The 26,056-nt window shown below is 44.3% G+C and overlaps 1 protein-coding gene and 1 non-coding gene across 3 annotated transcripts; both read right to left on the bottom strand.

The window, feature by feature from the left end:
* Nucleotides 1-2,202: 2,202 nt before the first annotated feature.
* LOC131190290 (cholinesterase-like) lies at nucleotides 2,203-14,952 on the bottom strand. 2 transcript variants are annotated; one of them, XM_058167543.1, is made up of 5 exons: nucleotides 14,898-14,952; nucleotides 9,012-10,536; nucleotides 7,677-7,831; nucleotides 7,052-7,100; nucleotides 2,203-2,380 (listed from the first exon to the last, which is right to left on the bottom strand). In XM_058167543.1, the coding sequence occupies exons 1-4, from the start codon at nucleotides 14,935-14,937 to the stop codon at nucleotides 7,066-7,068; spliced, it is 1,755 nt and encodes a 584-aa protein (XP_058023526.1). In that variant the 5' UTR covers nucleotides 14,938-14,952; the 3' UTR covers nucleotides 2,203-2,380; nucleotides 7,052-7,065. The 2 variants fall into 2 exon arrangements, with proteins under 2 accessions (XP_058023526.1, XP_058023527.1); XM_058167544.1 differs by lacking the exon at nucleotides 14,898-14,952 and adding an exon at nucleotides 12,165-13,508 and having other exon boundaries at nucleotides 2,204-2,380.
* Nucleotides 14,826-14,935, bottom strand: TRNAL-CAA (transfer RNA leucine (anticodon CAA)). The gene is made up of 2 exons: nucleotides 14,898-14,935; nucleotides 14,826-14,871 (listed from the first exon to the last, which is right to left on the bottom strand). It is a non-coding gene; the product is annotated as a tRNA-Leu (tRNA).
* Nucleotides 14,953-26,056: the final 11,104 nt, after the last annotated feature.

Genomic DNA, 26,056 nt, shown 5'->3' with positions numbered 1-26,056 from the left:
GCTTGGGCCACTTCCTGAGGATCTAGCCCACGGCACGGCTGAGGAGCTAGTTGCGGCCTGGGAATGGGCCGCGACTGGCGCTTTAGACCGGGTCGCGCCTTTGCAGCCTCTGACCCGGCGCAGATCTCAACCAGCTCCTTGGTTTTCCGAGGGGCTGAGGGAGATGAAACGCCGGAGAAGACGCCTAGAGAGTGCCTGGAGATCCAGCCGTTCCGAGGCTGACCGGACACTAGTTAGGTCCTATAGTAGGACTTACCTAGTGGCACTGAGGGAAGCGAAGCGTTCTTACGTTTCCTCCCTCATTGCGTCGGCAGATAACCGCCCGGTAGCCCTGTTTCGGGTTACCCGCTCCTTCATCAGGAGGTGCGGGATGACCCCTTGCAGGGCCGTGCCGAGGAGTTTAGTGGTTATCTATACGATAAAATCGTTCAGCTTCGGAACGGATTGGATCAACACTGGGTAGATCCAGGTGAGAGGCTGGAGACACATCTTGTTGAGACTATTTGGGATGGATTTGACCCTGTGACTCCCGAGGACATGGACAGGTTGTTGGGGCGGTTGAATGCCACCACGTTTATTGGACCCGTGCCGCTCCTGGTTGGTGCTGGCCACACAGGAGGTGACACGAGGCTGGCTCCAGGGGATTATCAATGCTTCTTTGATGGAGGGGGTTTTCCCCGCCGCCTTGAAAGAGGCGGTGGTGAGGCCCCTCCTCAAGAAGCCCTCCATGGACCCGGCTGTTTTAGGAAATTATCGTCCTGTCTCCAACCTTTGCTTTGTGGCGAAGGTTGTTGAGAGTGTGGTGGCACGTCAATTACCCCAATACCTGGATGAATCTGTCTATCTAGACCCGTTCCAGTCTGGCTTCCGACCCGGGTACAGCACGGAGACGGCTTTGGTCGCGTTGGTTGATGATCTCTGGAGGGCCAGGGCCAGGGGTTGCTCCTCTGCCCTGGTCTTACTAGATCTCTCAGCGGCTTTTGATACCATCGACCATGGTATCCTGCTGCACCGGTTGGAGAGTTTAGGAGTGGGAGGCACCGTTTATCGGTGGTTCTCCTCCTATCTCTCTGACCAGTCGCAGACGGTATTGGCAGGAGGGCAGAGATCACCCCAACGAAGCCGTCGAAGTGCTGTCCCGGTGTCTGGAAGCTGTATGGGTCTGGATGGGGAGAAACAGGCTCAAGTTCAATCCCTCCAAGACGGACTGGCTGTGGATGCCAGCACCCCGGTACAGTCAGCTGCAGCCGTGGCTGACTGTTGGGGGCGAATCATTGGCCCCAGTGGAAAGGGTGCGCAACTTGGGCGTCCTCCTGGATGGGCGGTTGTCTTTCAAAGATCATCTGACGACCGTCGCCAGGAGGGCTTTTTACCAGGTTCGCCTGGTTCGCCAGCTGTGCCCCTTCCTTGACCGGGATGCCTTATGCACAGTCACTCATGCTCTGGTTACCTCTCGCTTGGACTACTGCAATGCTCTCTACATGGGGCTCCCCTTGAAGAGTACCCGGAGGCTCCAGTTGGTTCAGAATGCAGCTGTGCGGGTGATAGTGGGAGCCACACGTTGCTCCCATGTAACACCACTCCTGTGCAGTCTGCACTGGCTACCTGTGGTCTTTCGGGTGCACTTCAAGGTTTTGGTGACTACCTTTAAAGCGCACCATGGCTTAGGGCCAGGGTACTTACGGGACCGCCTGATGTTACCGAATGTCTCCCACCGACCTGTACGCTCGCACAGAGAGGGACTCCTTAGGGTGCCGTCCGCCAAGCAATGTTGGCTGGCGGCCCCCAGGGGGAGGGCCTTCTCTGTGGGGGCTCCCACCCTTTGGAACGAACTTCCCCCTGGACTTCGGCAATTGCCGGACGTTCGGACTTTCCGCCGCGAGCTGAAGACCTATTTGTTTGTTCGCACAGGACTGGCATAGGATTTTAATCAGTTTTAATGTTTTTAATATTTTATAATTATGGGGTTTTATTCTAAATGTTTTAATTCGGCCATTTATGTAATAAGTTTTTTAATTATGGTTTTATGTGTATATTGCTGTTGTTTTACTATGGCTGTAAACCGCCCTGAGTCCTTCGGGAGAAGGGCGGTATAAAAATTTAATAAATAAATAAATAAATAAATAAATAAATAAATAAATAAATAAATAAGAGGTTCTTTTTGAGGGAGTGCAATTAGTTAAAAGCTTGTCTCAAATCAAGATATAACAAATTACTACTAGCAATTTATTATTTTAACAACAAAAGTGATGTGGGTTTTAGTTGTCTCCTTATTTGTCTCCCAGTCAGTCCCTGAAAGGACAATCGATCCTTCTGGAAGGTTCTCTGGTGCAGCTTGTTATCATTTCCCCAGGCTTTAAAGAGAAGTCTTGATTGATTCCTGGGAAAAATAAACACACAATCACTATTCTGAAGCCAACAAAACTGTAACTTGGTTTTCCAATGGTGCCTTTGAGATATGGGTGCCATTTTCAAAGAGATTCAACCAGGGTGAAATCCAGCAGGTTCTGACAGGTTCTGGAGAACCGGTAGCAGAAATTTTGAGTAGTTTGGAGAACCGGCAAATACTACCTCTGGCTGATACTACCTCTGGTGGGAATGGAGATTTTGCAATATCCTTTCCCCAGGAGTGAGGTGGGAATGGGGATTTTGCGGTATTCTTCCCCTGGAGTGGGGAGGGAATGGAGATTTTGCAGTATCCTTCCCCGGCCACGCCCGCCAAGTCACATCCACAGAACTGGTAGTAAAAAAAATTGGACTTCACCACTGGGTTCAACCTAAGTGGCAGCCCTTCATAGTAGGCCAGTTCAAGACACAGGCAGAACAGAGATTCCAGGATGCCCTTCTCTGAAGTAAAGTAGAATAAGAGAATGTTATTTATTTTTGTTTATTATATGTATCTCTCCTTTATTATTTTTACAAATAACCCAAGGTGGAGAACATACCCCACACTTCTTCCTCCTCCTATTTTCCCAACAACAACAGCTCTGTGAGGTGAGTTGGGCTGAGAGAGAGTGACTAGTCTAAAGTCAGCCTATTTAGTATAAAGGGAACACACAGCACCTTTTTGGGGGTTTTTGAGATTAAGGCACCAGGCTAAAAGTTATCAAACTGTGAATTCTAATCCTATCTTTTTGACTTTCATGGCTAAGGTAGGATCAGAACTCACAGTCTCCTGATATCTAGCCTGATGCCTTAATCTTAACCTTAAAAGTCCACCTAAGGTGCTCTGCATTCCTCTTATACTAAACATGGAAGGGTTTGTAGAATCAAAATGCAGGACCCAAACAAGTAATCAAGGCTCGCTGCAGTATCTACTGTTAACAGTGTGCACTGGAGAAATTCCCTCGAGAAAATCGTGGGAGGAAGTCTTGCAGAGAAAAGGATGCTGTCAGGCTTCTCCCAATTTGGATATTTAGGAAAGAAAGACCCTCAAATCCATTTGCAGCAAAAGGTATACTTTTACTAAAGTCAAGTGGTTACAGCGCAAGAAAAGCTGGATCTGAGTATTCCTGCACAAAGCCTACCCTTTCCCCTTCTCCCAGGTCCTCCCAACTTGACCAGTTTAAGACTCCAATAATATTAGGAGTTTGGGTAACAGCTTTAAGGTTTGGTGCTGCTTTGGTGGAGTTTCGCATTCCATTCTCATGCTCATGATGTTCCAGATTGACACCTCTGGTTTCTGACATCCTGTCATCCCCCTTCTCTATGTCCCCCTTCTCCTCCCCCCTCCCATTTTATGGCAAGATGCCAGCAAAGTGAAGTAGGCTGAAGCCATTACGATGGCAGACCTGACACATTCATTCATATTTATATATTTCAAAATGGAGGGGGATTTATATGCATGCATACTCATTGGTAATTAATAACCTAACTGATCTCAAGTTATTTCCTGCCCTTCTGTTATCTAGAGAGGACAATGCAGAGGTGGGTTTCAGCAGGTTCTGACCAGTTCTGGAGAACGGGTAGAGGACATTTTGAGTAGTTCGGAGAACCGGTAAATACCACCTCTGACTGGCCCCACCCCACCCCATCATAATATAACATAATAACAGAGTTTGGAAGGGACCTTGGAGGCCTTCTAGTCCAACCCCCTGCCCAGGCAGAAAACCCTACACCATTTCAGACCAATGGCTATCCAACATTTTCTTAAAAATTTCCAGTGTTGGAGCATTCACAACTTCTGCAGGCAAGTTGTTCTACTTATTGATTGTTCTAATTGTCAGGAAATTTCTCCTTAGTTCTAAATTGCTTCTCTCTTTGAATAGTTTCCACCCATTGCTTCTTGTTCTACCCTCACGTGCTTTGGAGAATAGTTTGACTCCCTCTTCTTTGTGGCAACTCCTGAGATATTGGAACACTGCTATCATGTCTCCCCTAGTCCTTCTTTTCATTAAACTAGACATACCGAGTGCCTGTAACCATTCTTCATATATTTTAGCCTCTGGTCCCCTAATCATCTTTGTTGCTCTTCTCTGCACTCTTTCTACATTGTGGCAACATCTTTTTTACATTGTGGTGACCAAAATTGAATGCAATATTCCAAGTGTGGCCTAACCCCCATCTATTCTCTGCCTCCCGAGTCCCAGCTGATCGGGAGGAAATGGGAATTTTGCAGTAACCTTCCCCCAGGAATGGGGAGGGAATGGAGATTTTACAGTATCCTTCCCCTGCCATGCCCACCAAGCTATGCCACGCCCACCAAGCCACACCAACAGAAAGTAATAGTAAAAATGTTGAAACCCACCACTGGGATAATGGTCTTAGAAGAAATATTTGCATCTTGAGATTCAGGGGTGCCTATGGAAATATTCTGATAACATTTATCACTGGGCTACAAGGACACATTCCCAATATCTCCAAAAGTAAAAAATAATAAAAAAAGCTTCTTCCAACATGTTAAAAACAAGAAAAAAGTCAAGGAAACAATTGGCCCATTGCTGGGAGAAAGTGGCAAGAAGATGACAAGCAACAGGGAGAAAGCAGATCTACTTAACTCATATTTTGCATCTGTCTTTACACAAAAGGAAAAAACAATCCAACCTATCAAAAACAGCACTACAAAAAACAGATTAGAAACACAAGTTAAAATAGGGAAGAAAATGGTAAGTGAACACCTGTCTACCCTAGACGAGTTCAAATCACCAGGACCGGATGGATTACACCCCAAGGTTCTGAAGGAACTGGCAGACGTGATCTCAGAACCACTGAACTATATCTTTCAAAGATCCTGGAGCACAGGGGAGCTGCCAGAGGACTGGAAAAGAGCTGATGTAGTTCCCATCTTCAAAAAAGGAAAAAAAACAGATCCAGGAAACTACAGACCTATCAGTCTGACCTCAATACCAGGGAAGATTCTGGAAAAGATAATCAAGCATCGAATCACCGAACACCTAGAAGCAAACAAAGTAATAACCAAAAGCCAACATGGGTTTGTCAAAAACAGATCATGCCAGACTAATCTTATCGCATTCTTTGACAAAATGACAAAATTAGTAGACCAGAGGAATGCTGTTGATATAATTTACTTGGACTTCAGTAAAGCATTTGATAAAGTAGACCATAACCTACTACTAGATAAAGTAGAAAAATGTGGGTTAGACAGCACCACCACCAGATGGATTCGTAACTGGCTGACCAACCGCACTCAACGTGTAGTCCTCAACGGAACTACATCCACATGGAGGGAAGTATGCAGTGGAGTACCCCAAGGCTCTGTTTTAGGCCCAGTACTCTTCAACATCTTCATCAATGACTTGGACGAGGGATAGATGGGGAACTCATCAAATTTGCAGATGACACCAAGCTGGCAGGAATAGCTAACACTCCAGAAGATAGGCTCAAGTTACAGAAAGATCTTGACAGACTTGAACATTGGGCGCTATCTAACAAAATGAAATTCAACAGTGAAAAAGTAAGGTTCTACATTTAGGCCAAAAACAAAATGCACCAGTACCGTATATGTGGTACCTTGCTCAATAGTAGTACCTGTGAGAGGGATCTTGGAGTCCTAGTGGATAACCATCTAGATATGAGCCAGCAGTGTGCAGCAGCTGTTAAAAAGCCAACACAGTTCTGGGCTGCATAAACAGAGGATAGAATCAAGATCACGTGAAGTGTTAGTACCACTTTATAATGCCTTGGTAAGGCCACACTTGGAATATTGCATCCAGTTTTGGTCGCCACGATGTAAAAAGATGTTGAGACTCTAGAAAGAGTGCAGAGAAGAGCAACAAAGATGATTAGGGACTGGAGGATAAAACATATGAAGAACGGTTGCAGGAACTGGGTATGTCTAGTTTAACAAAAAGAAGGACTAGGGGAGACATGATAGCAGTGTTCCAATATCTCAGGGGCTGCCACAGAGAAGTGGGAGTTGGGCTGTTCTCCAGAGCACCTGAGGGTAGAACAAGAAGCAATGGGTGGAAACTGATCAAGGAAAGAAGCAACTTAGAACTAAGGAGAAATTTCCTGACAGTTAGAACAATTAATCAGTGGAACGACTTGCCTTCAGAAGTTGTGAATGCTCCAACACTGGAAATTTTTAAGAAAATGTTGGATAACCATCTGACTGAGATGGTGTAGGGTTTCCTGCCTGGGCAGGGGGTTGGACTAGAAGGCCTCCAAGGTCCCTTCCAACTCTGATGTTATGTTATGTTATTTGTCTATTAAATAGTCCCATTCATCTGAAAACTGATTTCCCCCACAGGCTGAATTTCATTCTTATGCTTTCTCTGTCTCAGCACTGAGTAATCTTCTCTGTAAGTTACTCTTGCTGGCTCCTTCCTTCCTTCCTTCCTTCCCTCCCTGTGCCCAAGATCTGAATTTGTTTATGCCGAGATCTAGAGGTTTCTCCAGGTTCCTCTTCCACAAAGGCCATTGGCATCAGCTTGGAGAGCTTCCATTTCACACAGTGAAGCTGAGCCACAAAAATGCTACTTAAAATGGTTTAGATTGCCAATGTGAAACTACTATTTACAAAGAAGTCTAGCCCCCTTCTGAAATCATCCAACTTTATCCCAACTACTACAACCAAGAACTGGATTCCTACCTTCTGTCTTCTTCTTAGTCTGATGAAAGAAAATCACATTGGGACACCTCTGCAGAACAATGAAAATATTTATTAAATATATATCAAAACATTATTGTTTGTCATATGGTCAGCCAGATGTTTAGACTGGATTTAACATTTTTTGTCCACCTACTCTGTCCTTCACAAAAAATTGGAATGGGCAGATATTTTTTGATGATATTAAAATTATCATTGCAGGATGTAAGCTATTCCAGATAAAGCTGCCTTTTACAATTGCCTGAGAGGAATTTTGTCAATGACGATGATGGTCAAGCAGTGATCCAGATATTTTGGAATTCATTGCTGTTGTTGTTGTTGTTGTCTTTATGTGAGCAACTAAGGCTTACTTAGAGGACATTACTAGAGACCTAACTCTTAGGACATCATGAAATATGCTTGCTCTACAAAATGTATCACTAGCATTACAAAATTGCCCAGTGTAAAATCAAATGAGTATATTTCAGCAAAGAGTGGCAATAAAATCAATTTTTAGAGATTGCTTTATGAGTGAGATGGGCGATCTCTATAGTTGATATATTTAAAAAAATACCTTTTTCATCAACCAGTACTCCCTTCTAAAGGCAGAACTAAAAGCTGAACTTACGTGTCTCTTCAGCCTTTGAAAAAAGCCTCTTTAAAAAATCACAGTGTTCTATCACCCTTTCCTGGAATGGCTCCGTATTAAGAAGGAAGAGATTCTTCTCTATGGCATTATAGAGTGGCCACTCATCCTTGCTGGCTGCTGACCCAGTGGGATTCCTATGGAGGAAGAAAAGGACATTGATGGAAACTAATCAAGGAGAGAACCAACCTAGAAATAAGGAGAAATTTCCTGACCATGAGAACAATTGATCAGTGGAACAGCTTGCCTTCAGAGGCTATGTGTGCTTCATCGCTGGAGGTTTTTAAGAAGAGATTGGACAGCCACTTGTCCAGAATGGAATAGGGTTGGATTAGAAGACCTCCAAGGTCCCTTCCAATTCTGTTATTCTGATGTAGCTTTCCCAAAGAGACTGGTTTTGACTTGAGAAACGACAACCAAGAGGAACTCCCAAAGGGGACTTTGAGGGAGTGAGGGATTTTGGTTTGGTGAAATCTCTTGGGTCTCCTCCTTGCTGATCCAAACCCAGGTCAGCTCTTCGTAGATTCTTGGATCTGCCAGTCCCAATCCTCACACCCTGAGCACCCTCCCTCTTGTGAGTTTCCCCTTCCCTACTTATTCCCTTCCAAGCCTTTGCTCGTTCTCTTAATGGAAAGGTAATGCTCTGTTTCTTATCTCCCTTTTTGCCTCCTTTATTCCACTTGGAGAAATAATGTACCCTAGAATATGTGTGATACCACTGAGCTCATAAAAGAACAATTATCTATAAGTGACATTATTAAGAATCCTTAAAAATTTTATGGCTGTTTCCAATACAGGTAGTCCTTGACTTATAACTATTCATTTAAGGTCCATTCAAGGTTACAATAGCACTGAAAAAAGGTGACTTACAACTGGTTCTTGCACGTTATCAAAATTTGGCTGCTTGGCAACTGGCATGTATTTACAATGGCTGCAATGTCCCGGGGTCACATGATCACCATTTGCAACCTTTCCAGCAGATTTTCAACAAACAAAGTTAGTGGAGGAAGCTGGATTCACAAAATCATATATTGTACTTAACAGTTACAGTGATTTGCTTAATAACTGTGGTAAGAAAGGTTTTTAAATTGGGCATGACTCACTTAACAACTGTCTTGCTTAGCAACAGAAATTCTAGTCCCAACTGTGGTCGTAAATCATGAACTACTTATATTAACACAACCTGTAAACATACGCAAAGAATAGCGTGCATTACTTTTATGGCTTCATTGCTTTAGATATAAAGTGCCTTTGTTGAAGGGAAAGGCTTTCTTTGGATTTAAAATACAAATTTTTGAAAAAAAGGGAACCACTTACCCAGTTCTGGCAAATTCTGCCCAGTAATGCATCATCTTATGGCTCAGCCTGGATTCAGCCTCTGTGTATGTTTGATTGAAAGGCAGTGCTGATTTAAGGGTTCCAAAAACAAAAGGAATCTCAGCACTGTGAGATGCCCCAATCCATTCAGGCCAAACTGACCATGAAGGGCGATGTGCGAATAAATAGGCATATACAGGACTCCCAGTTTTCCTGATATTTCCTGCAGCCTCCCTCATTGGGCATGCAAACATCTGATCTGTATAGAAGTGGGACAGAGCGGAGCGGTATTTCGCTGGGCCGTGATTTCCTTCACTGTATTTGAGTGCAATAGTCTGAATAAAATCTTCAGTTGCATTTGGCACCAACAGCTGTATCCCTTTCAGAAGCTGCTCCTGATTGATGAGATTGTGGGTGATGTTAGGAAAAACAAAGTGGACAAACGAGGCTGCTTCATCAGAGGTTTCACCTATGAGGAGAGGTTTGACCTGAATTTGCCCTTCCTCCATGAGCTTTTCTGGTTCACCAAGCAAAAACTCCCCATCTGTGGTTGGCCTGAAGGGAAAATTCACAAGGAAGCCACCTTTTAAGAACAGAGCTATTTCATGCCGAATAAGTTCAGAAACATTTTTTGTTTGCAGACAATGCACTATGCTGGTATTGTTGTCCTCGGAGCAGCCTAGCAGATGAACAAATTCCAGTGCTTTTTGTTTGACTTCCTCAGGAGACCTCCAAGCCCAGAAGGCATTGGCTGTTCCGCTCTGGATCACTGCTTGGGCAAAAAGATCCTGGCTTTTTGGTGCAAGAAGATGGAAATTCACACAAGCTCCTCCAGCACTGTGGCCAAAAATGGTCACCCGAGAAGGATCTCCCCCAAAGGCAGCTGCATTCTCTTTTATCCACTTCAGGGCCAGCTGTTGGTCCCATAAGCCTAGGTTCCCTGGAGCAGCTGGTGGCAAGTACAGAAAGCCCATGGATCCCAAGCGATAATTGATGGTGACCACAATGACGTTCTCAGTGGCAGCCAAGGATGCCCCATTTAATGCATCCACAGAAGACGTGCCCATTAAATATCCCCCTCCGTGTATCCAGACCAAAACAGGGACTGGTGAAGAAGGTTGTGGGTGTGGCACCCAGATGTTGAGGGAAAGGCAATCTTCTGACAGTGGTGTTTTAGGAGACCATATATCTGCTTCGGGGACATCCCGGAAAATAAATTGAGGACAGGAATTGCCAAAACTGGTGGCTTCCAATGTTTGACTCCATGGCTGATGTGGAAGAGGTTTCTGGAAACGCAACTTCCCCAGGGGAGGCTCAGCATAAGGAATGCCTAGATAGGCTGTCACAGATCCAAGGCCAGCCAGGAACTGCTTGCCCTTAATAGGGCCACTTCTGGTTATGACCACTGTGTCCTCATTAGAAGCAGAACTGGAGGCTAATGGAAAGGGAAGGAGGAGGAGGAGGCAGCACAAGAGAGACGGGCACAGCAGACAAGACATTGCAATAGTAGGACGAGTCGGTGGACCTGAAAAAAATTACAATCAATATGAGATTATTCCAATACTGTAAAAGCACACTGTCAGACCTAGAAGCCATCTTTCTACCTTTGTGGCTTCAGGCTTGCCACAAATTCTACCATGGGAAATTGGGAGGGGGGATTGTATAGAGTGAAGAAGATATGTAGTCAAAATAAAATTCTTTATAGAAAGTCAAGGCCATTGTGCCCTGCAGCTTTGTTGAGAAGAATGAGGAGGTATCTTCTGTTCCAGACAGCACCTCATTGGAAGTATGGTGGACATGTGGGTGGGGGCAAGGTCTTGAACTTTCTTTTGGGTGTGTAAAACCCGGAAGTTTTCAGATTCAGGTTTTCCCAGATGTGCCAATATGACATCTCTAATAAAAGTTAGCTTTGAGGAACTTCAAGCCTTGGAGTTTGATTTTTTGGGGGGATGTTACTTAGAACCCTGATATTAACCTGAATCCCCTTTCAAACTAAGGCAGCTCCCCCGAGTCCTGAACCCCAAGTGTTGACCCAATAACGGGCGGCATGAAGACTCAGGGAAGATGGAGGAAGAAAAGAAGTCCACAGAGGGAGCAGCAGGTACGGGCTGAGCAACTTCTTCTGAGACCCTCTACTCTCTTCTCCAGCTATGGAGAAAGCCATGAAAGCTGCAGAAGCCGAACGCCAGCTGGGTACTTAACGCAAGGAGCTGATGCCAGAGCGGAGGTCACAGCATACCTGACTCTGCAGACCAGAGCTGTGGGAGTTACCCCGATACAGGAATTGCTATTGGAACCATGAGTGGGTGCAGGGCAACCCTCGATCCTCAGCTGGGGAGTGCAACAGCAGCCGTACTGCAGGCGCTCCAGAGAATGGGACTTCCTGCCACTGTCATGCAGCCAGTCACTGGCCGGTCTCCTGGAGCAATTGAACCAACTCAGCATGAGAGACAGCCCAGCCCCTTGGCACCGGGCAGCTCAGGTGGACATTGTTGCAGCCAAAGTTCACCTTTCCAAGCCAGGGAGTTGCAGCACAATGGACAGGAGCATCAGCCACTTTCCATTCAGCCCCGAGTGGCTCGACTCCCAGCCTTACGCTCCAGCCCAGTCTGGTGGTGGATTCCCTCCACCAGACTGGGCACAATTTCTGGGAGGGCCATCCAGCAATTTAACTACCAGTTCGCCCGAACCGGGCTGAACTGGCTGAATCCCACCATTGCTTCCAACTCTGTTTATTCCATTCCATTCCATTCCATTCCATTCCATTCCATTCCATTCGTTCATGTTTAATGAATAAAGATATAATAATAATAATAGTAATAATAATAGTAATAATAATAGACAAATTCACCATCAGTCAATTGCAAAAGGCAGCTTTATTCGGAACAGCTGACATCCTGTGACGATACCTCTAACATCATATAACATCAATATCTGCCTATCCCAGGTCCTTAGGAAGGACTTGATAAGTGGACAAAAATGCCAAATCCAGTCCGAACATCTGGCTAATTTGTTACAGGCTAACCAGTAATAAAAAATGTCTTATCTAGCCTAAACATTCGCCTGACTATGCTTCGAGCCATAATATATTAAATAATGCATTCCATTCAAGCCATAATTCAGTTAGTGAGTCTTAGGCAAAAAGGTACTTACAGAAGACATTCATCTTGTTGTCTTGGAGACTGTCAGTGGCAATGCTTGGAAGAAGATTTGATGATGCTACGTAAAGTGCTCAAAACACTGTGATTCACAAGTTGAGAGGATGCACTGCAGAATACTTTTATATGCTAACCTTCTCGCCTACACTTTTATCCTCCCCTCCCATTCTAATTATACATAAAACAAGGAACAAGGAAATCAGCTCTTGGATTTACACCCATGAGGAACACCCATGAAAGGAACATATCAGTTCTGAGAGTTATTTAGGAATTTTAGATGCTGCTTATACCTAATTGGACCTAATTGTAAAATGAAAATAAGTTTCAGTTGACTATTCTGTCATTTCACATCCAAATTCCTCTTGCAATCATCTAAATTCTACCCTATTTAAAAAACTTGATTGATCAAGCTGGTTGAGGAATTCTGGGAGTTAAAAATCCACACATTTTAAAATTGCCAAGGTTGAAAAACACTGATCTACAGGAACCTTTCTCAAGCTTTTTATCCTGGAGGAACCCTTATAATAAGAGGAGATTAAGGATTTCCTTCATAAGTTTCATGAGACATTTTAATTGGCAAGTCTTGGTTGAAGGATTAGAGTAATATGTTTCAATCCAATTAACAAAAATAAAAAGCTCTCTGTATTTTGTTCAGAAATATGCTTTGTATCTAATAAGGCCACTAATAAATTCATTTTTTTCTGAAGGAAGATATAATATAATATAACAACAGAGTTGGAAGGGACCTTGGAGGCCTTCTAGTCCAACCCCCTGCCCAGGCAGGAAACCCTACACCATCTCAGTCAGATGGTTATCCAACATTTTCTTAAAAATTTCCAGAGTTGGAGCATTCACAACTTCTGCAGGCAAGTCGTTCCACTTATTAATTATTCTAACTGTCAGGAAATTTCTCCTTAGTTCTAAGTTGCTTCTTTCCTTGATCAGTTTCCACCCATTGCTTCTTGTTCTACCCTCAGGTGCTTTGGAGAATAGTTTGACTCCCTCTTCTTTGTGACAACCCCTGAGATATTGGAACACTGCTATCATGTCTCCCCTAGTCCTTCTTTTTATTAAACTAGACATACCAAGTTCCTGCAATCATTCTTCATATGTTTTAGCCTCCGGTCCCCTAATCATCTTTGTTGCTCTTCTCTGCACTCTTTCTAGAGTCTCAGCATCTTTTTTACATCACAGTGATCAAAACTGAATGCAGTATTCCAAGTGTGGCCTTACCAAGGCATTATAAAGTGGCACTAACACTTCACGTACTCTTGATTCTATCCCTCTGTTTATGCAGCCCAGAACTGTGTTGGCTTTTTTAGCAGCTGCTGCACACTGTTGGCTCATATCTAAATGGTTGTCCACTAGGACTCCAAGATCCCTCTCACAGGTACTACTATTGCGCAAGGTACCACATATACGGTACCTGTGCATTTTGGGTTTTTTTGCCTAAATGTAGAACCTTACTTTTTTCACTCTTGAATTTCATTTTGTTAGATAGTGCCCAATGTTCAAGTCTGTCAAGATCCTTCTGTATCTTGAGCCTATCTTCTGGAGTGTTGGCTATTCTGCCAGCTTGGTATTATCTGCAAATTTGATGAGTTCCCCATCTATCCCCTAGTCCAAGTCATTGATGAAGATGTTGAAGAGTACTGGGCCTAAAACAGAGTCTTGGGGTACTCCACTGCATACTTTCCTCCATGTGGATGTAGTTCCGTTGAGGACCAAAACCAAGCATTTAATAGTGGCACTATTAAATATGGCACTATTAGATCAAACAACCCTCCCCATCCTCCACTGTCCCGCAAAGCAATCTTAAATTCACACTCATTGCCTCAATGACATTATCTAACCATCGCATCCTCTGCTGTCCTCTTCGCCTTTTGCTTTCATTTTGTACTTGAGCTTCAGCTTCCAAAGGACTGTCAGGGCTGATTTTTCTTTAGGAATGGAGGCAAATTAAGGAAGGGGGAAAAAAACAAAAACCCAATGCGCTAGCAGTGAAATCATTTCCCATGTGCGTTCCAGGAGAGGCTAGAGAGCCTTTGGTTGCCATGCACTGGGTAACTGGCTTGTTATCTTATTTTGTTTCAAAAATATCCTAAATCCTGAATCCACCTTTTCTCTCTCTTTGGAAAAGAAGGTAACAAAGCTCACTCAACCATCCATTTTAGGGGACCAAATGGCCGATAGAACGGCCTCCGGATTACCTGCCACCCCACTTCCCCCCCCCCGGAACACGCCGGTGGGATCGCTTGAGACAAGAGCGAATTGACAGCTTGTTAAATCAACCCTCGCCGAAACAAGAGGTTCATCTGCGATATCTGGAGGGCTGCCTTGGCTCCGTCTTTCTTAAATCGAGAGTCGCTTTTCCGTTCGAGCTGCTTGCTAAATAAAAGAGAACAACAGTCGGCGGGTGTGACTGGGAAATAAAAATCCCGTAGCTTTCTTTGGAAACGGAGAGGCTGCCGTATTGTCGCCTGCGCAATGACGCTTGCGAGGAAGTTGAGTCTGGGGCGAGACATTTGAGGTTTTAATGTTGAAAATTTCCGCTGGGAAGAGGGGGGAATGGGTCAGGTCGTTACTCGCGATTGCTGCAGAAGTTTATAGCGAAGCTTGAAAGGGAGAAATTTGGGGTGGGGAGGAAAAAGGTTTATGTCAGAAGTGGGATTTGAACCCACGCCTCCATTCGGAGACCAGAACACCCAACACTGGGAAAGGAACGAACCTTGAGTCTGGCGCCTTAGACCACTCGGCCATCCTGACATCTGGGGAAAAAAATGCTTCTGAAAGTAGTTACCTAATTGTTCCCATGCTAATTCATTTATGTACGTGTTTCGGATCTTCGGTAATTTGGAGGTGCTTCCCTTTCTTGTTACAAGGCGTCGCCTTTTTGATATTGCCGGGAAAAAAGGGCAGCATCTATATTAATGTATGTGTGTGTGAGGTCAACAGTAGCCAGTCTTAGCTTTTATATTGTTTTACATTGCACAAACCAAATCACTTCCAGTTAAATCCAGTCACTCTTCCTTGTGAACAAAAGGGGGAAAACGTGAGGCCTGGCTAACTGGTCTTTCCTCTTACTTAATTATATATAATTGCAAAATCAAAATTATTTGTCAGGTATTGAAGATATTTGCAAAAATGTTTAAAACAAAGCCACTCTTCTTATGATTAGTATTGCTTAAAAACACAGGGTGCGCGGTTTTATTTAAGTTAATAATGATTTAATATTATTGTTTTTACACAATGCAATTTCTCTAAAAGTGGCGATTTTAATTTTTAATACAGTAAATATTGATAAATATAACACATGTAATACAAGGGTTCTTTTGGGATCCTCCATCATTTTTAAAAGTGGGAAGGGTTTCTGAGGGAAAAATAAATGCTCCTCTACATAAATACTTGAGATATCTTTCTTCCCTGGAGTTGACATTATAGCCACCCACCCTTGAATGGGTGAAGAAGCTCATAGGTACCCAATGACCTCATTGCCAGTCTTTTTCCTGATAGAGTCCTTTTTTAAAAAAGTGATCGTAATTTCTGTTTTCCAAGGATATGGGCGAAGGAAACCCATTTTCCATCTGGTTTCCATCTTTCTTGAGATGTGAGATAAGAGGAAAAGGCTATGTCAGCATTAGTACAGCTATGGATTATGGAACCATGGGTTAGACAGGGGAAGGTCATGTCATGGGCACTTATAGACAAGAGTATTTGTAGCTCGGGGTTGAACTGTGGGGTCTTTGGTGCTCTTTCAGCAGTGGTCTGGTGACCACTGAAACAGCAGTCCAAACTAAACACAAAGAGTGGAACCACTACATCTGTTTAAAAGGACCAGTGGAAAAACTTAAAAGTGTGACACGTGATTCTTGGAGAAGCCCCACTGAGAATAACCCAGTGATGAAATCCAATTTTTTTTACTGCCAGTTCTGGGGGCATGGCTTGGTGGGTGTTGTGTGGCTTGGTGGGTGTGGCTTGGTGGGTGTGGCAGGGGAAGGATACTGCAAAATCTCCATTCCCACCCCACTCTGAGGCCAGCCAGAGGTGGTATTTGCTGGTTCTCTGAACTACTCAAAATTTCTGCTACCAGTTCTCAGAACTTTTCAAAATTTCTGCTACTGGTTCTCCAGAACCTGTGAGAACCTGCTGGATTTCACTCCTGGAATAAACATTTCCAAAAACTGATGTGGCCATTTTGGTATGCATGGGTTTTGTCTGTGATTTTTCTCGTTGCAGGAGTAGCAACTTTTTGGTCTTTCCGGCCTGAGTGGTGGCCTATGTTATTCTATCTGAAGATCCCAAAAGCAGCTGTGGAACTTCGCCCTCTACGGATTGTGTTGGTTTTGTGATTGTTAACTGTATCACTGAATGTTGTTGTTACTATTGTAATTGTGAACTGATACATGCCTGTGGGGAATAGTGGGGCACTGTGATTGTGGAAATGTGCAAAGGATTGCTCCCAGGGGTGAAAAGGTAAAAAAAAAGGCTCTGATGATCACAGCTGAGCCCTGCGATCGTCAGAGCCTTTTTTTTAACTTTTAAAAGCATTTTTTACAACCTATTTGGCCGAATAGGTTGTAAAAAAATGCTTTTAAAAGTAAAAAAAAAGATCGCGCGCCATAGCTGATCCCTCCCCCCCCCCCGGTGCACTGTTCTACTTACCCCATGCTTCCTTTAGGCATGCAATGCGCACGCGCACCTTGCATTTGGTGCATGCGCAGCCAGCAAATTGGTAGTAAAGCGGTTCAGATTCCACCACTTATTGCTCCCCATATAAACTCTATATATTGGGACAATGAATCAGATCAACCTAACTTGAACACAGTAGTCCTAGGAGATAGTGATATCATAATCCCTGACAATGTAAAACGTATTGATTTAATGCAATGGTTCAATATTTCAATATTCAAAATATCACCGGCTATGGCAAACCTCCTTCCCAGGCTGAAGGTAATCAACAACTGGCAGATGACTTGAATGAGTTTTACTGCAGGTTTGAAAGGAAACTACAGCCACCTATCTCCACAACCCCCATCTCAGACACACCAACAACAGCCAAGCCTCCTACAATTGACCCCATTTCATTGGGTTCACAACCCCTAGTGATCACAGAAAAGGAAGTGCAGGACCTATTTCACAGACAAAAGCCAGGAAAAGCTCCAGGCCCAGACAAGATAACTCCTTCTTGCTTAAAAGTCTGTGCTGACCAATTGGCCCCCATCTTCACCCATATTTTCAATAAATCACTAGAGATGTGCTATGTTCCTTCTTGCTTCAAACGCTCTACCATCATCCCAGTGCCGAAGAAGCCCACCATCAAGGAACTGAATGACTACAGACCAGTTGCTCTAACATCTGTAGTCATGAAAACCTTTGAAAGGCTAGTGCTTTCCTACCTGAAAACCATCACAAATCCGCTCTTAGACCCCTTGCAATTTGCATACCGAGCAAATAGATCAACAGATGATGCTGTTAATATGGCTCTGCACTACATCCTACAACATCTTGAGTCTCCAAAGACCTATGCAAGGGTCCTTTTGTACACTATAGTTCAGCATTCAATACCATCATTCCAGACATTCTTCTAACTAAGCTAAACCAGCTACAGGTACCGGAACAGACTTGTAAGTGGATCACAAGCTTCCTAACAAACAGGAAGCAGCAGGTGAAGCTAAGCAAGATCACATCAAATACCTGTACAATTAGCACAGGGGCCCCCAAGGCTGTGTGCTCTCCCCACTTCTCTTCTCTCTGTATACCAATGACTGCATCTCCAATGATCCATTTGTTAAGCTACTGAAGTTCGCAGATGACACAACAGTGATTGGTCTCATTCGAGACAATGACGAATCCGCATATAGACGAGAGGTCGAACGACTAGCCTTGTGGTGCAACCAAAACAATCTGGAACTGAACACACTCAAAACCGTAGAAATGGTGGTAGACTTTAGGAAAACCCTTCCATACTTCCACCTCTCACAATACTTGACAACACAGTATCAACAGTAGAAACCTTCAAATTTCTGGGTTCTATCATATCGCAAGATCTCAAATGGACAGCTAACATCAAAACATCATTAAAAAAGGACAACAAAGAATGTTCTTTCTGCGCCAACTCAGTAAGCTCAAACTGCCCAAGGAGCTGCTGATCCAATTCTACAGAGGAATTATTGAGTCTGTCATTTGCACCTCTATAACTGTCTGGTTCGGTTCTGCAACCCAACAAGAAAAACACAGACTTCAGAGGATAATTAGAACTGCAGAAAAAATAATTGCTACCAATTTGCCTTCCATTGAGGACCTGTATACTGCACGAATCAAGAAGAGGGCCGTGAAAATATTTGCAGATCCCTCGCATCCTGGACATAAACTGTTTCAACTCCTACCTTCAAAACGACGCTATAGAGCACTGCACACCAGAACAACTAGACACAAGAACAGTTTTTTCCCGAAGGCCATCACTCTGCTAAACAAATAATTCCATCAACACTGTCAGACTATTTACTGAATCTGCACTACTATTAATCGTTTCATAGTTCCCATCACCGATCTCTTTCCACTTATGACTGTATGACTATAACTTGTTGCTGGCAATCCTTATATTTATATTGATATATTGATCATCAATTGTGTTGTAAATGTTGTACCTTGATGAACGTATCTTTTCTTTTATGTACACTGAGAGCATATGCACCAAGACAAATTCCTTGTGTGTCCAATCACACTTGGCCAATAAAATTCTATTCTTCTTCTTCTTCTATTCTTCTTCTTCTATTTGGAAATAATTTTCTTATGCGTAGGACTAATAGGAGGAGAATATAATGCAATGATAAGTGTGAAAAATCAAAAACAAACAGGATGTGGTAACTCTTAATTGGCATGCTCCAGATGGCTTATCTTGGATATGTGGAAAGTTTGCCTATGTGCAATTGCCTAGCTGATGATATGAAGCACGTGTATTAGGAACTGTGAAACCTTTGTTTTCCTTCCTCCTTTTTTCTACTGCCCATACAAAAATGTGACCAACTGGGTGAACCTGTTTATGAGGTAGTAGGCCATAGAAAAATGACTGGCCTCTAGACAGAATAATTCAGGTATACAGACCAACCACCTGAGCAGAAGCTGGAATGTATGGTTATAGAACTCCCATTTATATGCCGAATAGAATTATAAGGTTACAGGCAATGCTTGCAATAATAACTAAGGCAACCGCTATTGCTCTACATTTCATAAGTAAACAGCATACTCTGTTTAAAACAGCAATATCCCAGAATAGATTTTGTTAGGTTCGGGCAATGAAGAGGCAGGAGATGATACAAGTGACAACAGCTCTTTAGTTTATTGTGATCCCAGCGGAGAACAACAGGCAAAACCCCCTCTTTTTTAATCCCAGAGACTATAGCAAGGGCTTCCCGGTCTAGTTGGCTATAGTTCCTTTCCGCTGCGGACATCGTGCAGGAAAAATATGCGATAGGGGCTTCTGACCCGTTCGGTAACCTGTGGCTGAGGACAGCTCCTACCCCGTAGGGTGATGCATCACAAACTAGTACTAGTGGCAACGTCCCATTGTACTGAATTAAAAGGCTGTCGCTGGACAGAAGATTCTTAACGCCTTCGAATGCCTTAGCCTCAACCCTGCCCCAAGTCCAAACAGATTTTTTCGCTAGCAGTTTATTTAGCGGTTCGGCTACCGTTGCCTTATTTTTTAAAAATACCGCATAGAAGTTTACAAGCCCCCAAAATGCTTGTAATTCTGTTTTGTTTTTGGGGGGTGGGGCCTTTCTAATGGCTCGCACCTTGCTCTCCGTAGGGTGGATGCCTTCCTTATCGATCCGGTAACCCAAAAATTCTACAGATTCAACTCCTATCTGACATTTGCTGAGTTTAACCTTAAGCCCCGCAGACCTGAAAATGCCCAAAACCTTCCACAATTTGACCCCTAATTCTTCCAAGTTCTCTGCTGATACTAGTACATCGTCGAAATATGGAACTACTCCCGGAAGACCTTGTAGGAGCCGTTCCATTAGGTTTTGGAATAACCCGGGGGCTACACTAACTCCGAACTGAAGTCGAGTGCATTTAAAAAAGCGCCCCGGTGTGTAACAATCGTCTGTGCTTTGGCCGTTTCGTTGTCAACTGGTAGTTGTTGGTAGGCTTGAGCCAGGTCTAGTTTGGAAAAAATCTGTCCCTGTCCTAACGAGTGCAACAAATGTTGGACTATGGGGACGGGGTAAGCGCTCTTCTGCAATGCCCTGTTAAGTGTTGCCTTATAGTCAGCACAAATCCGGACCGATCCGTCCGGTTTGACTGGGGTCACTATTGGTGTTTCCCATTTTGCATGGTCGACGGGGACTAGTATTCCCTGGTCTACTAGTTTGTCTAATTCCCTGTCTATCTTGGGTTTGAGAGCGAATGGAACTCTCCTAGCTTTTAATCTCATGGGAGCTACCTGGGGGTCTAAGTTGAATGAGATTGGGGTCCCCATGTACTTGCCCAGGCTGTCTTGGAAAACGTCCTCGAATTCCTTCAACAATTCGTCCTTCAGTTTGACTTCATTGCTGTGGATCCCCGTTATGCCCATTCCTAGGGCTCGAAACCAGTCCAGTCCCAGTAAGCTGGGCAGGCTCCCGTCAACGATGGTGATTGGCAGTGTTTTCTTGAATTGTCCATATCTTACTCTGACTGTTGTGGCTCACAGGGATCTGGTTTCCCTTGTAGTCTTGCACTCTCAGCTTTTGGGGTTGCAGCTGTTGTTTCGCGACTTCTGGTAGGTCCCGTGCGATCGTGTCCCAGGACATAATCGTGATTGATGAGCCGGTATCCACCTCCATTTTACACTGTACTCCTTCGATGTAGGTCTTGGTGAATATTTTCTTTTCTAGTCGTGTCGATGTGTGGCCCACTCGCACGGTGGTGTGGTTCGACTTCGCGCCTTTTTTGAACTGGCCAATCCCTGGCCGCTTCGCGTAGCCGGCGCCCTGTTGATTGGCCAGTTTGAATTTTTGGCGGGAAGGTTGGGGGGCTCGGCAGGCCTGAGCTATATGTCCTTTCTTTTCACACCGCCGACAAATTGCGTCCTTGAACCTGCAATTCTGTCGTTGGTGCTGGCCTCCGCAACTTACACACTCGTTGCGGTCGCCTCTTTCCAGCCTCCCGGTGTGGAAAACCTCTTCCTCTTCTTCCTCTTCCCAATCTGCCTGGATCTCTTTGCTGTGGACCGGCGTTGCTTTCGCTGAGGGACTTTGTGCGTTCGGCTTCTGTAAGGTTTCCACCGCTTTGGTAGACATCTCGTGTGCCCTGGCCTCATCCAGGGCTATCGCCAGGGTTAGGTTGCTTTTCGACAGCAGCTGCCTCTGTAGTCAGATGTCCCTGACCCCACAAATGAGTTGTTCTAATAAAGTGTCCTCCAAGTCTCTATACTCACAGTGGGTTGTGGCTTTCCTTAATGCGGCCATGTACACGCTTATCGATTCGCCCTCTCGCTGAACTCTTTGCCTTAACTCGAACCATTGCACAAACTTCGATGGCACTGGCGCGTAGTGTGCTCATAGCATCGTCTGTAGCGCTGGCCATGACACCGACTATACAGGCGTTGGTTCCGACAGCGATTCGGCGGTATCGAAGACTTCTGGTCCACAGTGGCTCAGGAAGTAAGCGCGCTTCCGATTATCCGATACTCCTTGCAGTTCGTTCGCTTCGAGGAAACACTCGAATCGAGCCATGTACAACCCCCATTTCTCCTTGACTGGGTCGAATGGCGCTGGCGGTGTATAGCTCGACATCACTATGTATCCGCTCTGGATCGCTGGCTGGGTTTGAAACTAAGTTGTTCCTTCAGCTCTTTTCCTAGTCTCACTGCCTTCAATATCCCACCTTCATCGCCAATGTTAGGTTCGGGCAATGAAGAGGCAGGAGACGATACAAGTGACAACAGCTCTTTAGTTTATTGTGATCCCAGCGGAGAACAACAGGCAAAAACCCCTCTTTAAATAGTAATTTGGCTGAGGCATCAGCCAATCAGCAACGTGCATTTTCCCGCCCAAATTTCCCTCCTAAAATTCAAATACATTTACAGATTTGCTTTACACTATTTGTTAGCAAAAGTAGTAGGGGTGTGTAGAAAATTTAATTCACAAACTGTTGTGTTTGCAAATAGGTTTTTGTAAATAGATGACCAACAACAAGCTTTAGAGGAGAAAACTGCCAAAGTATGAAAGGTCGCACACGTTCCAGTGCACACTTGAACTGGGCCAGTTGACTTCACCTGGTTTGGCAATCTCTTCTCTGACTGGACAAGGATTGGATTTCTTGTGTTGTTAACCTTTGGAGATCTCCTCCTCCTCCTCTGTTTCATCCTTTTAATCCAACGCATAGTGTCTTCAGCCCCTCCTGATAAACTGGTGAATATCATGGTCCTCCAGACTGTCCCCATTAAATATACACCCCTCGTCCACCATTGACAGGACTTGTCCTGTCCCAAAACGAAAAGGGAGGAATGTAGGGACAAAATAATAGTAAAATGGATAGAATTTCTGAGACATAATAATAACTTGCTTTTTTGCTTCTGTCAGAATTGCTTTGCTAAGAACTGGAATTGCCTCGGCCATTTGTTTCTACCAGTGATCTAACTCCTGTGTTTTTGTGTAAAAGTCACCGCCTGGTGCGGGTTATATCATGGTTTGGCAGGGTTACATCAGGCAAATACCTGTGTTGCTAAGCGCCCAGACCCTCTGTTGCTAAGCACTCAACCGCCCTGCTCCTTGCTGCACAGCCAATGCAGGGCTACAAGGAAGGCATAGGCCAGGGGTGCAGAATTGGGTACTGAGCTGATGACTGACGGTATAAAAGGACAACATACATTCCCCAAGGTGTGGATATCCCTCACATGCGTTGTATCTGTATGTTCTGGATATAGTTTTATGCAGTATTTTGTTTTTGGCCAAAAATAAAATCTGCTTCTTTTTGCAAACCTCATCTCAAGTCACACTCTCTTTGGCATCTCAGTGGCTTGGGGAAACTTCTGGGACCTTAAAAAACTTAGCACTGTTTTCTATCTTTCTTGAGATGTGAGATAAGAGAAAAAGGCTATGTCAGTATTATTATAGCTATGGACGACTTAAGGGTGTCCCTCTCATGGGTTAGACAGCGGAAGGTCATGTCATGGGCACTTACAGAAGAGAATATTTGTAGATTAGGGTTGAACCTTGGGGTCTTTGGTGCTCTTTGAGTTTGATTGTTTCCTTGCAAACATTCCATTACCCAACTAAGTATAACATCCTCCTCCACAAGTGATAGCACTGATGATATTACCTACTTGGGTAATGAAATGTCTGCAAGGAAACAACCAAGCTTAGAAACCACCAAGGACCCCATATGGGGACAGGAAAAAAAACCGCTGACAGGGAAGGTTGTGTCTGGGTTAAGTACAAATAGGATCATGACAAAGACCAATCCTTCTCTTCATCAAACACCAGAACTGGACAGTGGGCCTACTGATTAAATTAAATGTGCCACAATGTTTTAAAATAGTTTTGTCCAGATTTTAAAAAGATGAATTTGTCTGTTTTGTTTTATAAAATTTTTAATTCCTGTGGAATGTTTAAAAAGTTATGGCTTGGATTATATTGGTCCAACCCTGGTTTTAATGGTTGTTCAATATGCTTAGTAAAAAGACTCTGAAAGTAAAGCCTAAAGCATATATATTTAGCATGCACTTTATAACAGTAACAGAGTTAGAAGGGACCTTGGAGGTCATCTAGTCCAACCCCATGCTCATGCAGAAGACCTATACTAGAGATTCAAACTGCCAACTTTTCTGATCAACAATCTCAGCGTCTTAGCCACTGAGCCACCAGCCAGCTAATACTTTCAAAAACTTTCAAGAACTAACATCTGCTGCAACCATGAAGAAAATGCAGAAAGTTCAGGACCTTGCTTCTTTTCCACCAGATGTTGCATTTCCTGGGTGATGTACCATTTGGTACTCACTTGTGGGGTGCCGCAGGGGTCGATTCTCTCGCCCCTTCTGTTTAACATCTACATGAAGCCGCTGGGTGAGATCATCAGTGGTTTCGGTGTGAAGTACCAGCTGTATGCGGATGACACCCAGCTGTACTTTTCTACACCGGACCACCCCAACGGTTATCAAGTGCTGTCCCGGTGTCTGGAGGCCGTACGGGTCTGGATGGGGAGAAACAGGCTCAAGCTCAATCCCTCCAAGACAGAGTGGCTGTGGATGCCGGCATCCCGGTACAGTCAGCTAAATCCGCGGCTGACCATCGGTGGCGAGTCACTGGCCCCGATGGAGAGGGTGCGCAACTTAGGCGTCCTCCTGGATGAACGGCTGTCTCTAGAAGATCATTTGACGGCCGTCTCCAGGAGAGCGTTCTACCAGGTTCGCCTGGTGCGCCAGTTGCGCCCCTTTCTGGACCGGGAGGCCCTATGCACGGTCACCACGCCTCGTGACATCTCGCCTGGATTACTGCAACGCCTCACATGGGGCTTCCTTGAAGGGCATCCGAGGCTACAGTTAGTCCAGAATGCGGCTGCGCTGGTGATAGATGGAGCCCTCGTGGCTCCCGTGATAACACCCATCCTCGCAGGCTGCACTGGCTACCTGTGGCCTTCGGTGCGCTTCAAGGTTTGGTCACCACCTTTAAAGCGCCCCATGGCATAGGGCCGGGTTATCTACGGGACCGCCTACTGCGACCAGATACCTCTCACCGACCCGTGCGCTCTCACAGGGAGGGACTCCTCAGGGTGCCGTCAGCTAGGCAGTGTCGTCTGGCGACGCCCAGGGGAAGGGCCTTCTCTGTGGGGGCTCCCCCCCTCTGGAACGAGCTCCCCCCAGGACTCCGTCAACTTCCGGACCTTCGAACCTTCCGTCGCGAGCTCAAGACACATTTATTCATCTGTGCAGGACTGGCTTAGATTTTAAATTTTACAGGGGTTTTAAATTGATTTTAATATTTATATTTCTATTTTTAATAATAGGGCATTGGAATAAGTTTTTTAAAGATTATTTTAATTTTGTATATTGATGTTTTATATGCCTGTGAACCGCCCTGAGTCCTTTGGGAGATAGGGCGGTATATAAATTTAAATAATAAATAAATAAAATAAATAAATAAGAAAGCCCACACTGGAGAACACTAAGAGCTCATTTAGTTCAGCAAACTGCAGATATAGTAGGCAACCAGATGCAACCATGAAGCTCGCAAGGTTGGGCAAAAATGAATAGCTGTTGTTCTCTAATTGCTAATAGTTAATATAAGCTTTTTCCTACCTTCTGGAGGTAATAAATAGCCACTATCTAGTAACAATTGATAAATATCTCTCTGATGAAGGCATGAATTTGCCCAGTTTCTTTATAAGGTAAAGTTAGAGGCTTCATCAATTCAGTTTAATTATTGGACATTCCTATGTTGTTTACCTGGGTGAAATACTGACTTTTTCACTGTCTTCTTTCAAGAACTGTTTCTTTTACGTTTAGCTTTTTCTGACAATCTTTGATTCAAGTACTACAGGTAGTCCTCATTGGTTGCTTAGCTTAATCCCCAAAAAGCTTGTTACGTCTTGGATTTGAAGTTCCAACTTTCACATACCCATCTGCCCTGCAGTCATATCACCACATTTTGGGTGTTCAACAACTGGCCTGCATTTACAGCCATTTGCAGTGCCCTGTGGTCACACGATCACCATTTATGAGGGTTTTGCCAGAAACTGGTGTTTACTTAAAGAACACTGCAAAAAGGTTCATAATGTGATGACCCACTTCATGAGTCATGATTTATGATTGCAATTGTGGGCTCAATGATGGCTAAAGTTGTGGACTATTTGTAATTAAATTCTTGCCTGCTTAGCTTTGAGGAATCAGTCATGTTTCGC

The sequence above is a fragment of the Ahaetulla prasina genome, chromosome 2, assembly GCF_028640845.1.
Source record: "Ahaetulla prasina isolate Xishuangbanna chromosome 2, ASM2864084v1, whole genome shotgun sequence".
In the NCBI taxonomy this organism is placed as follows: Eukaryota; Metazoa; Chordata; class Lepidosauria; order Squamata; family Colubridae; genus Ahaetulla; species Ahaetulla prasina.
The sequence above is the reverse complement of the archived record's forward strand: the minus strand, read 5'-3'. Positions and strand labels throughout refer to the sequence as shown.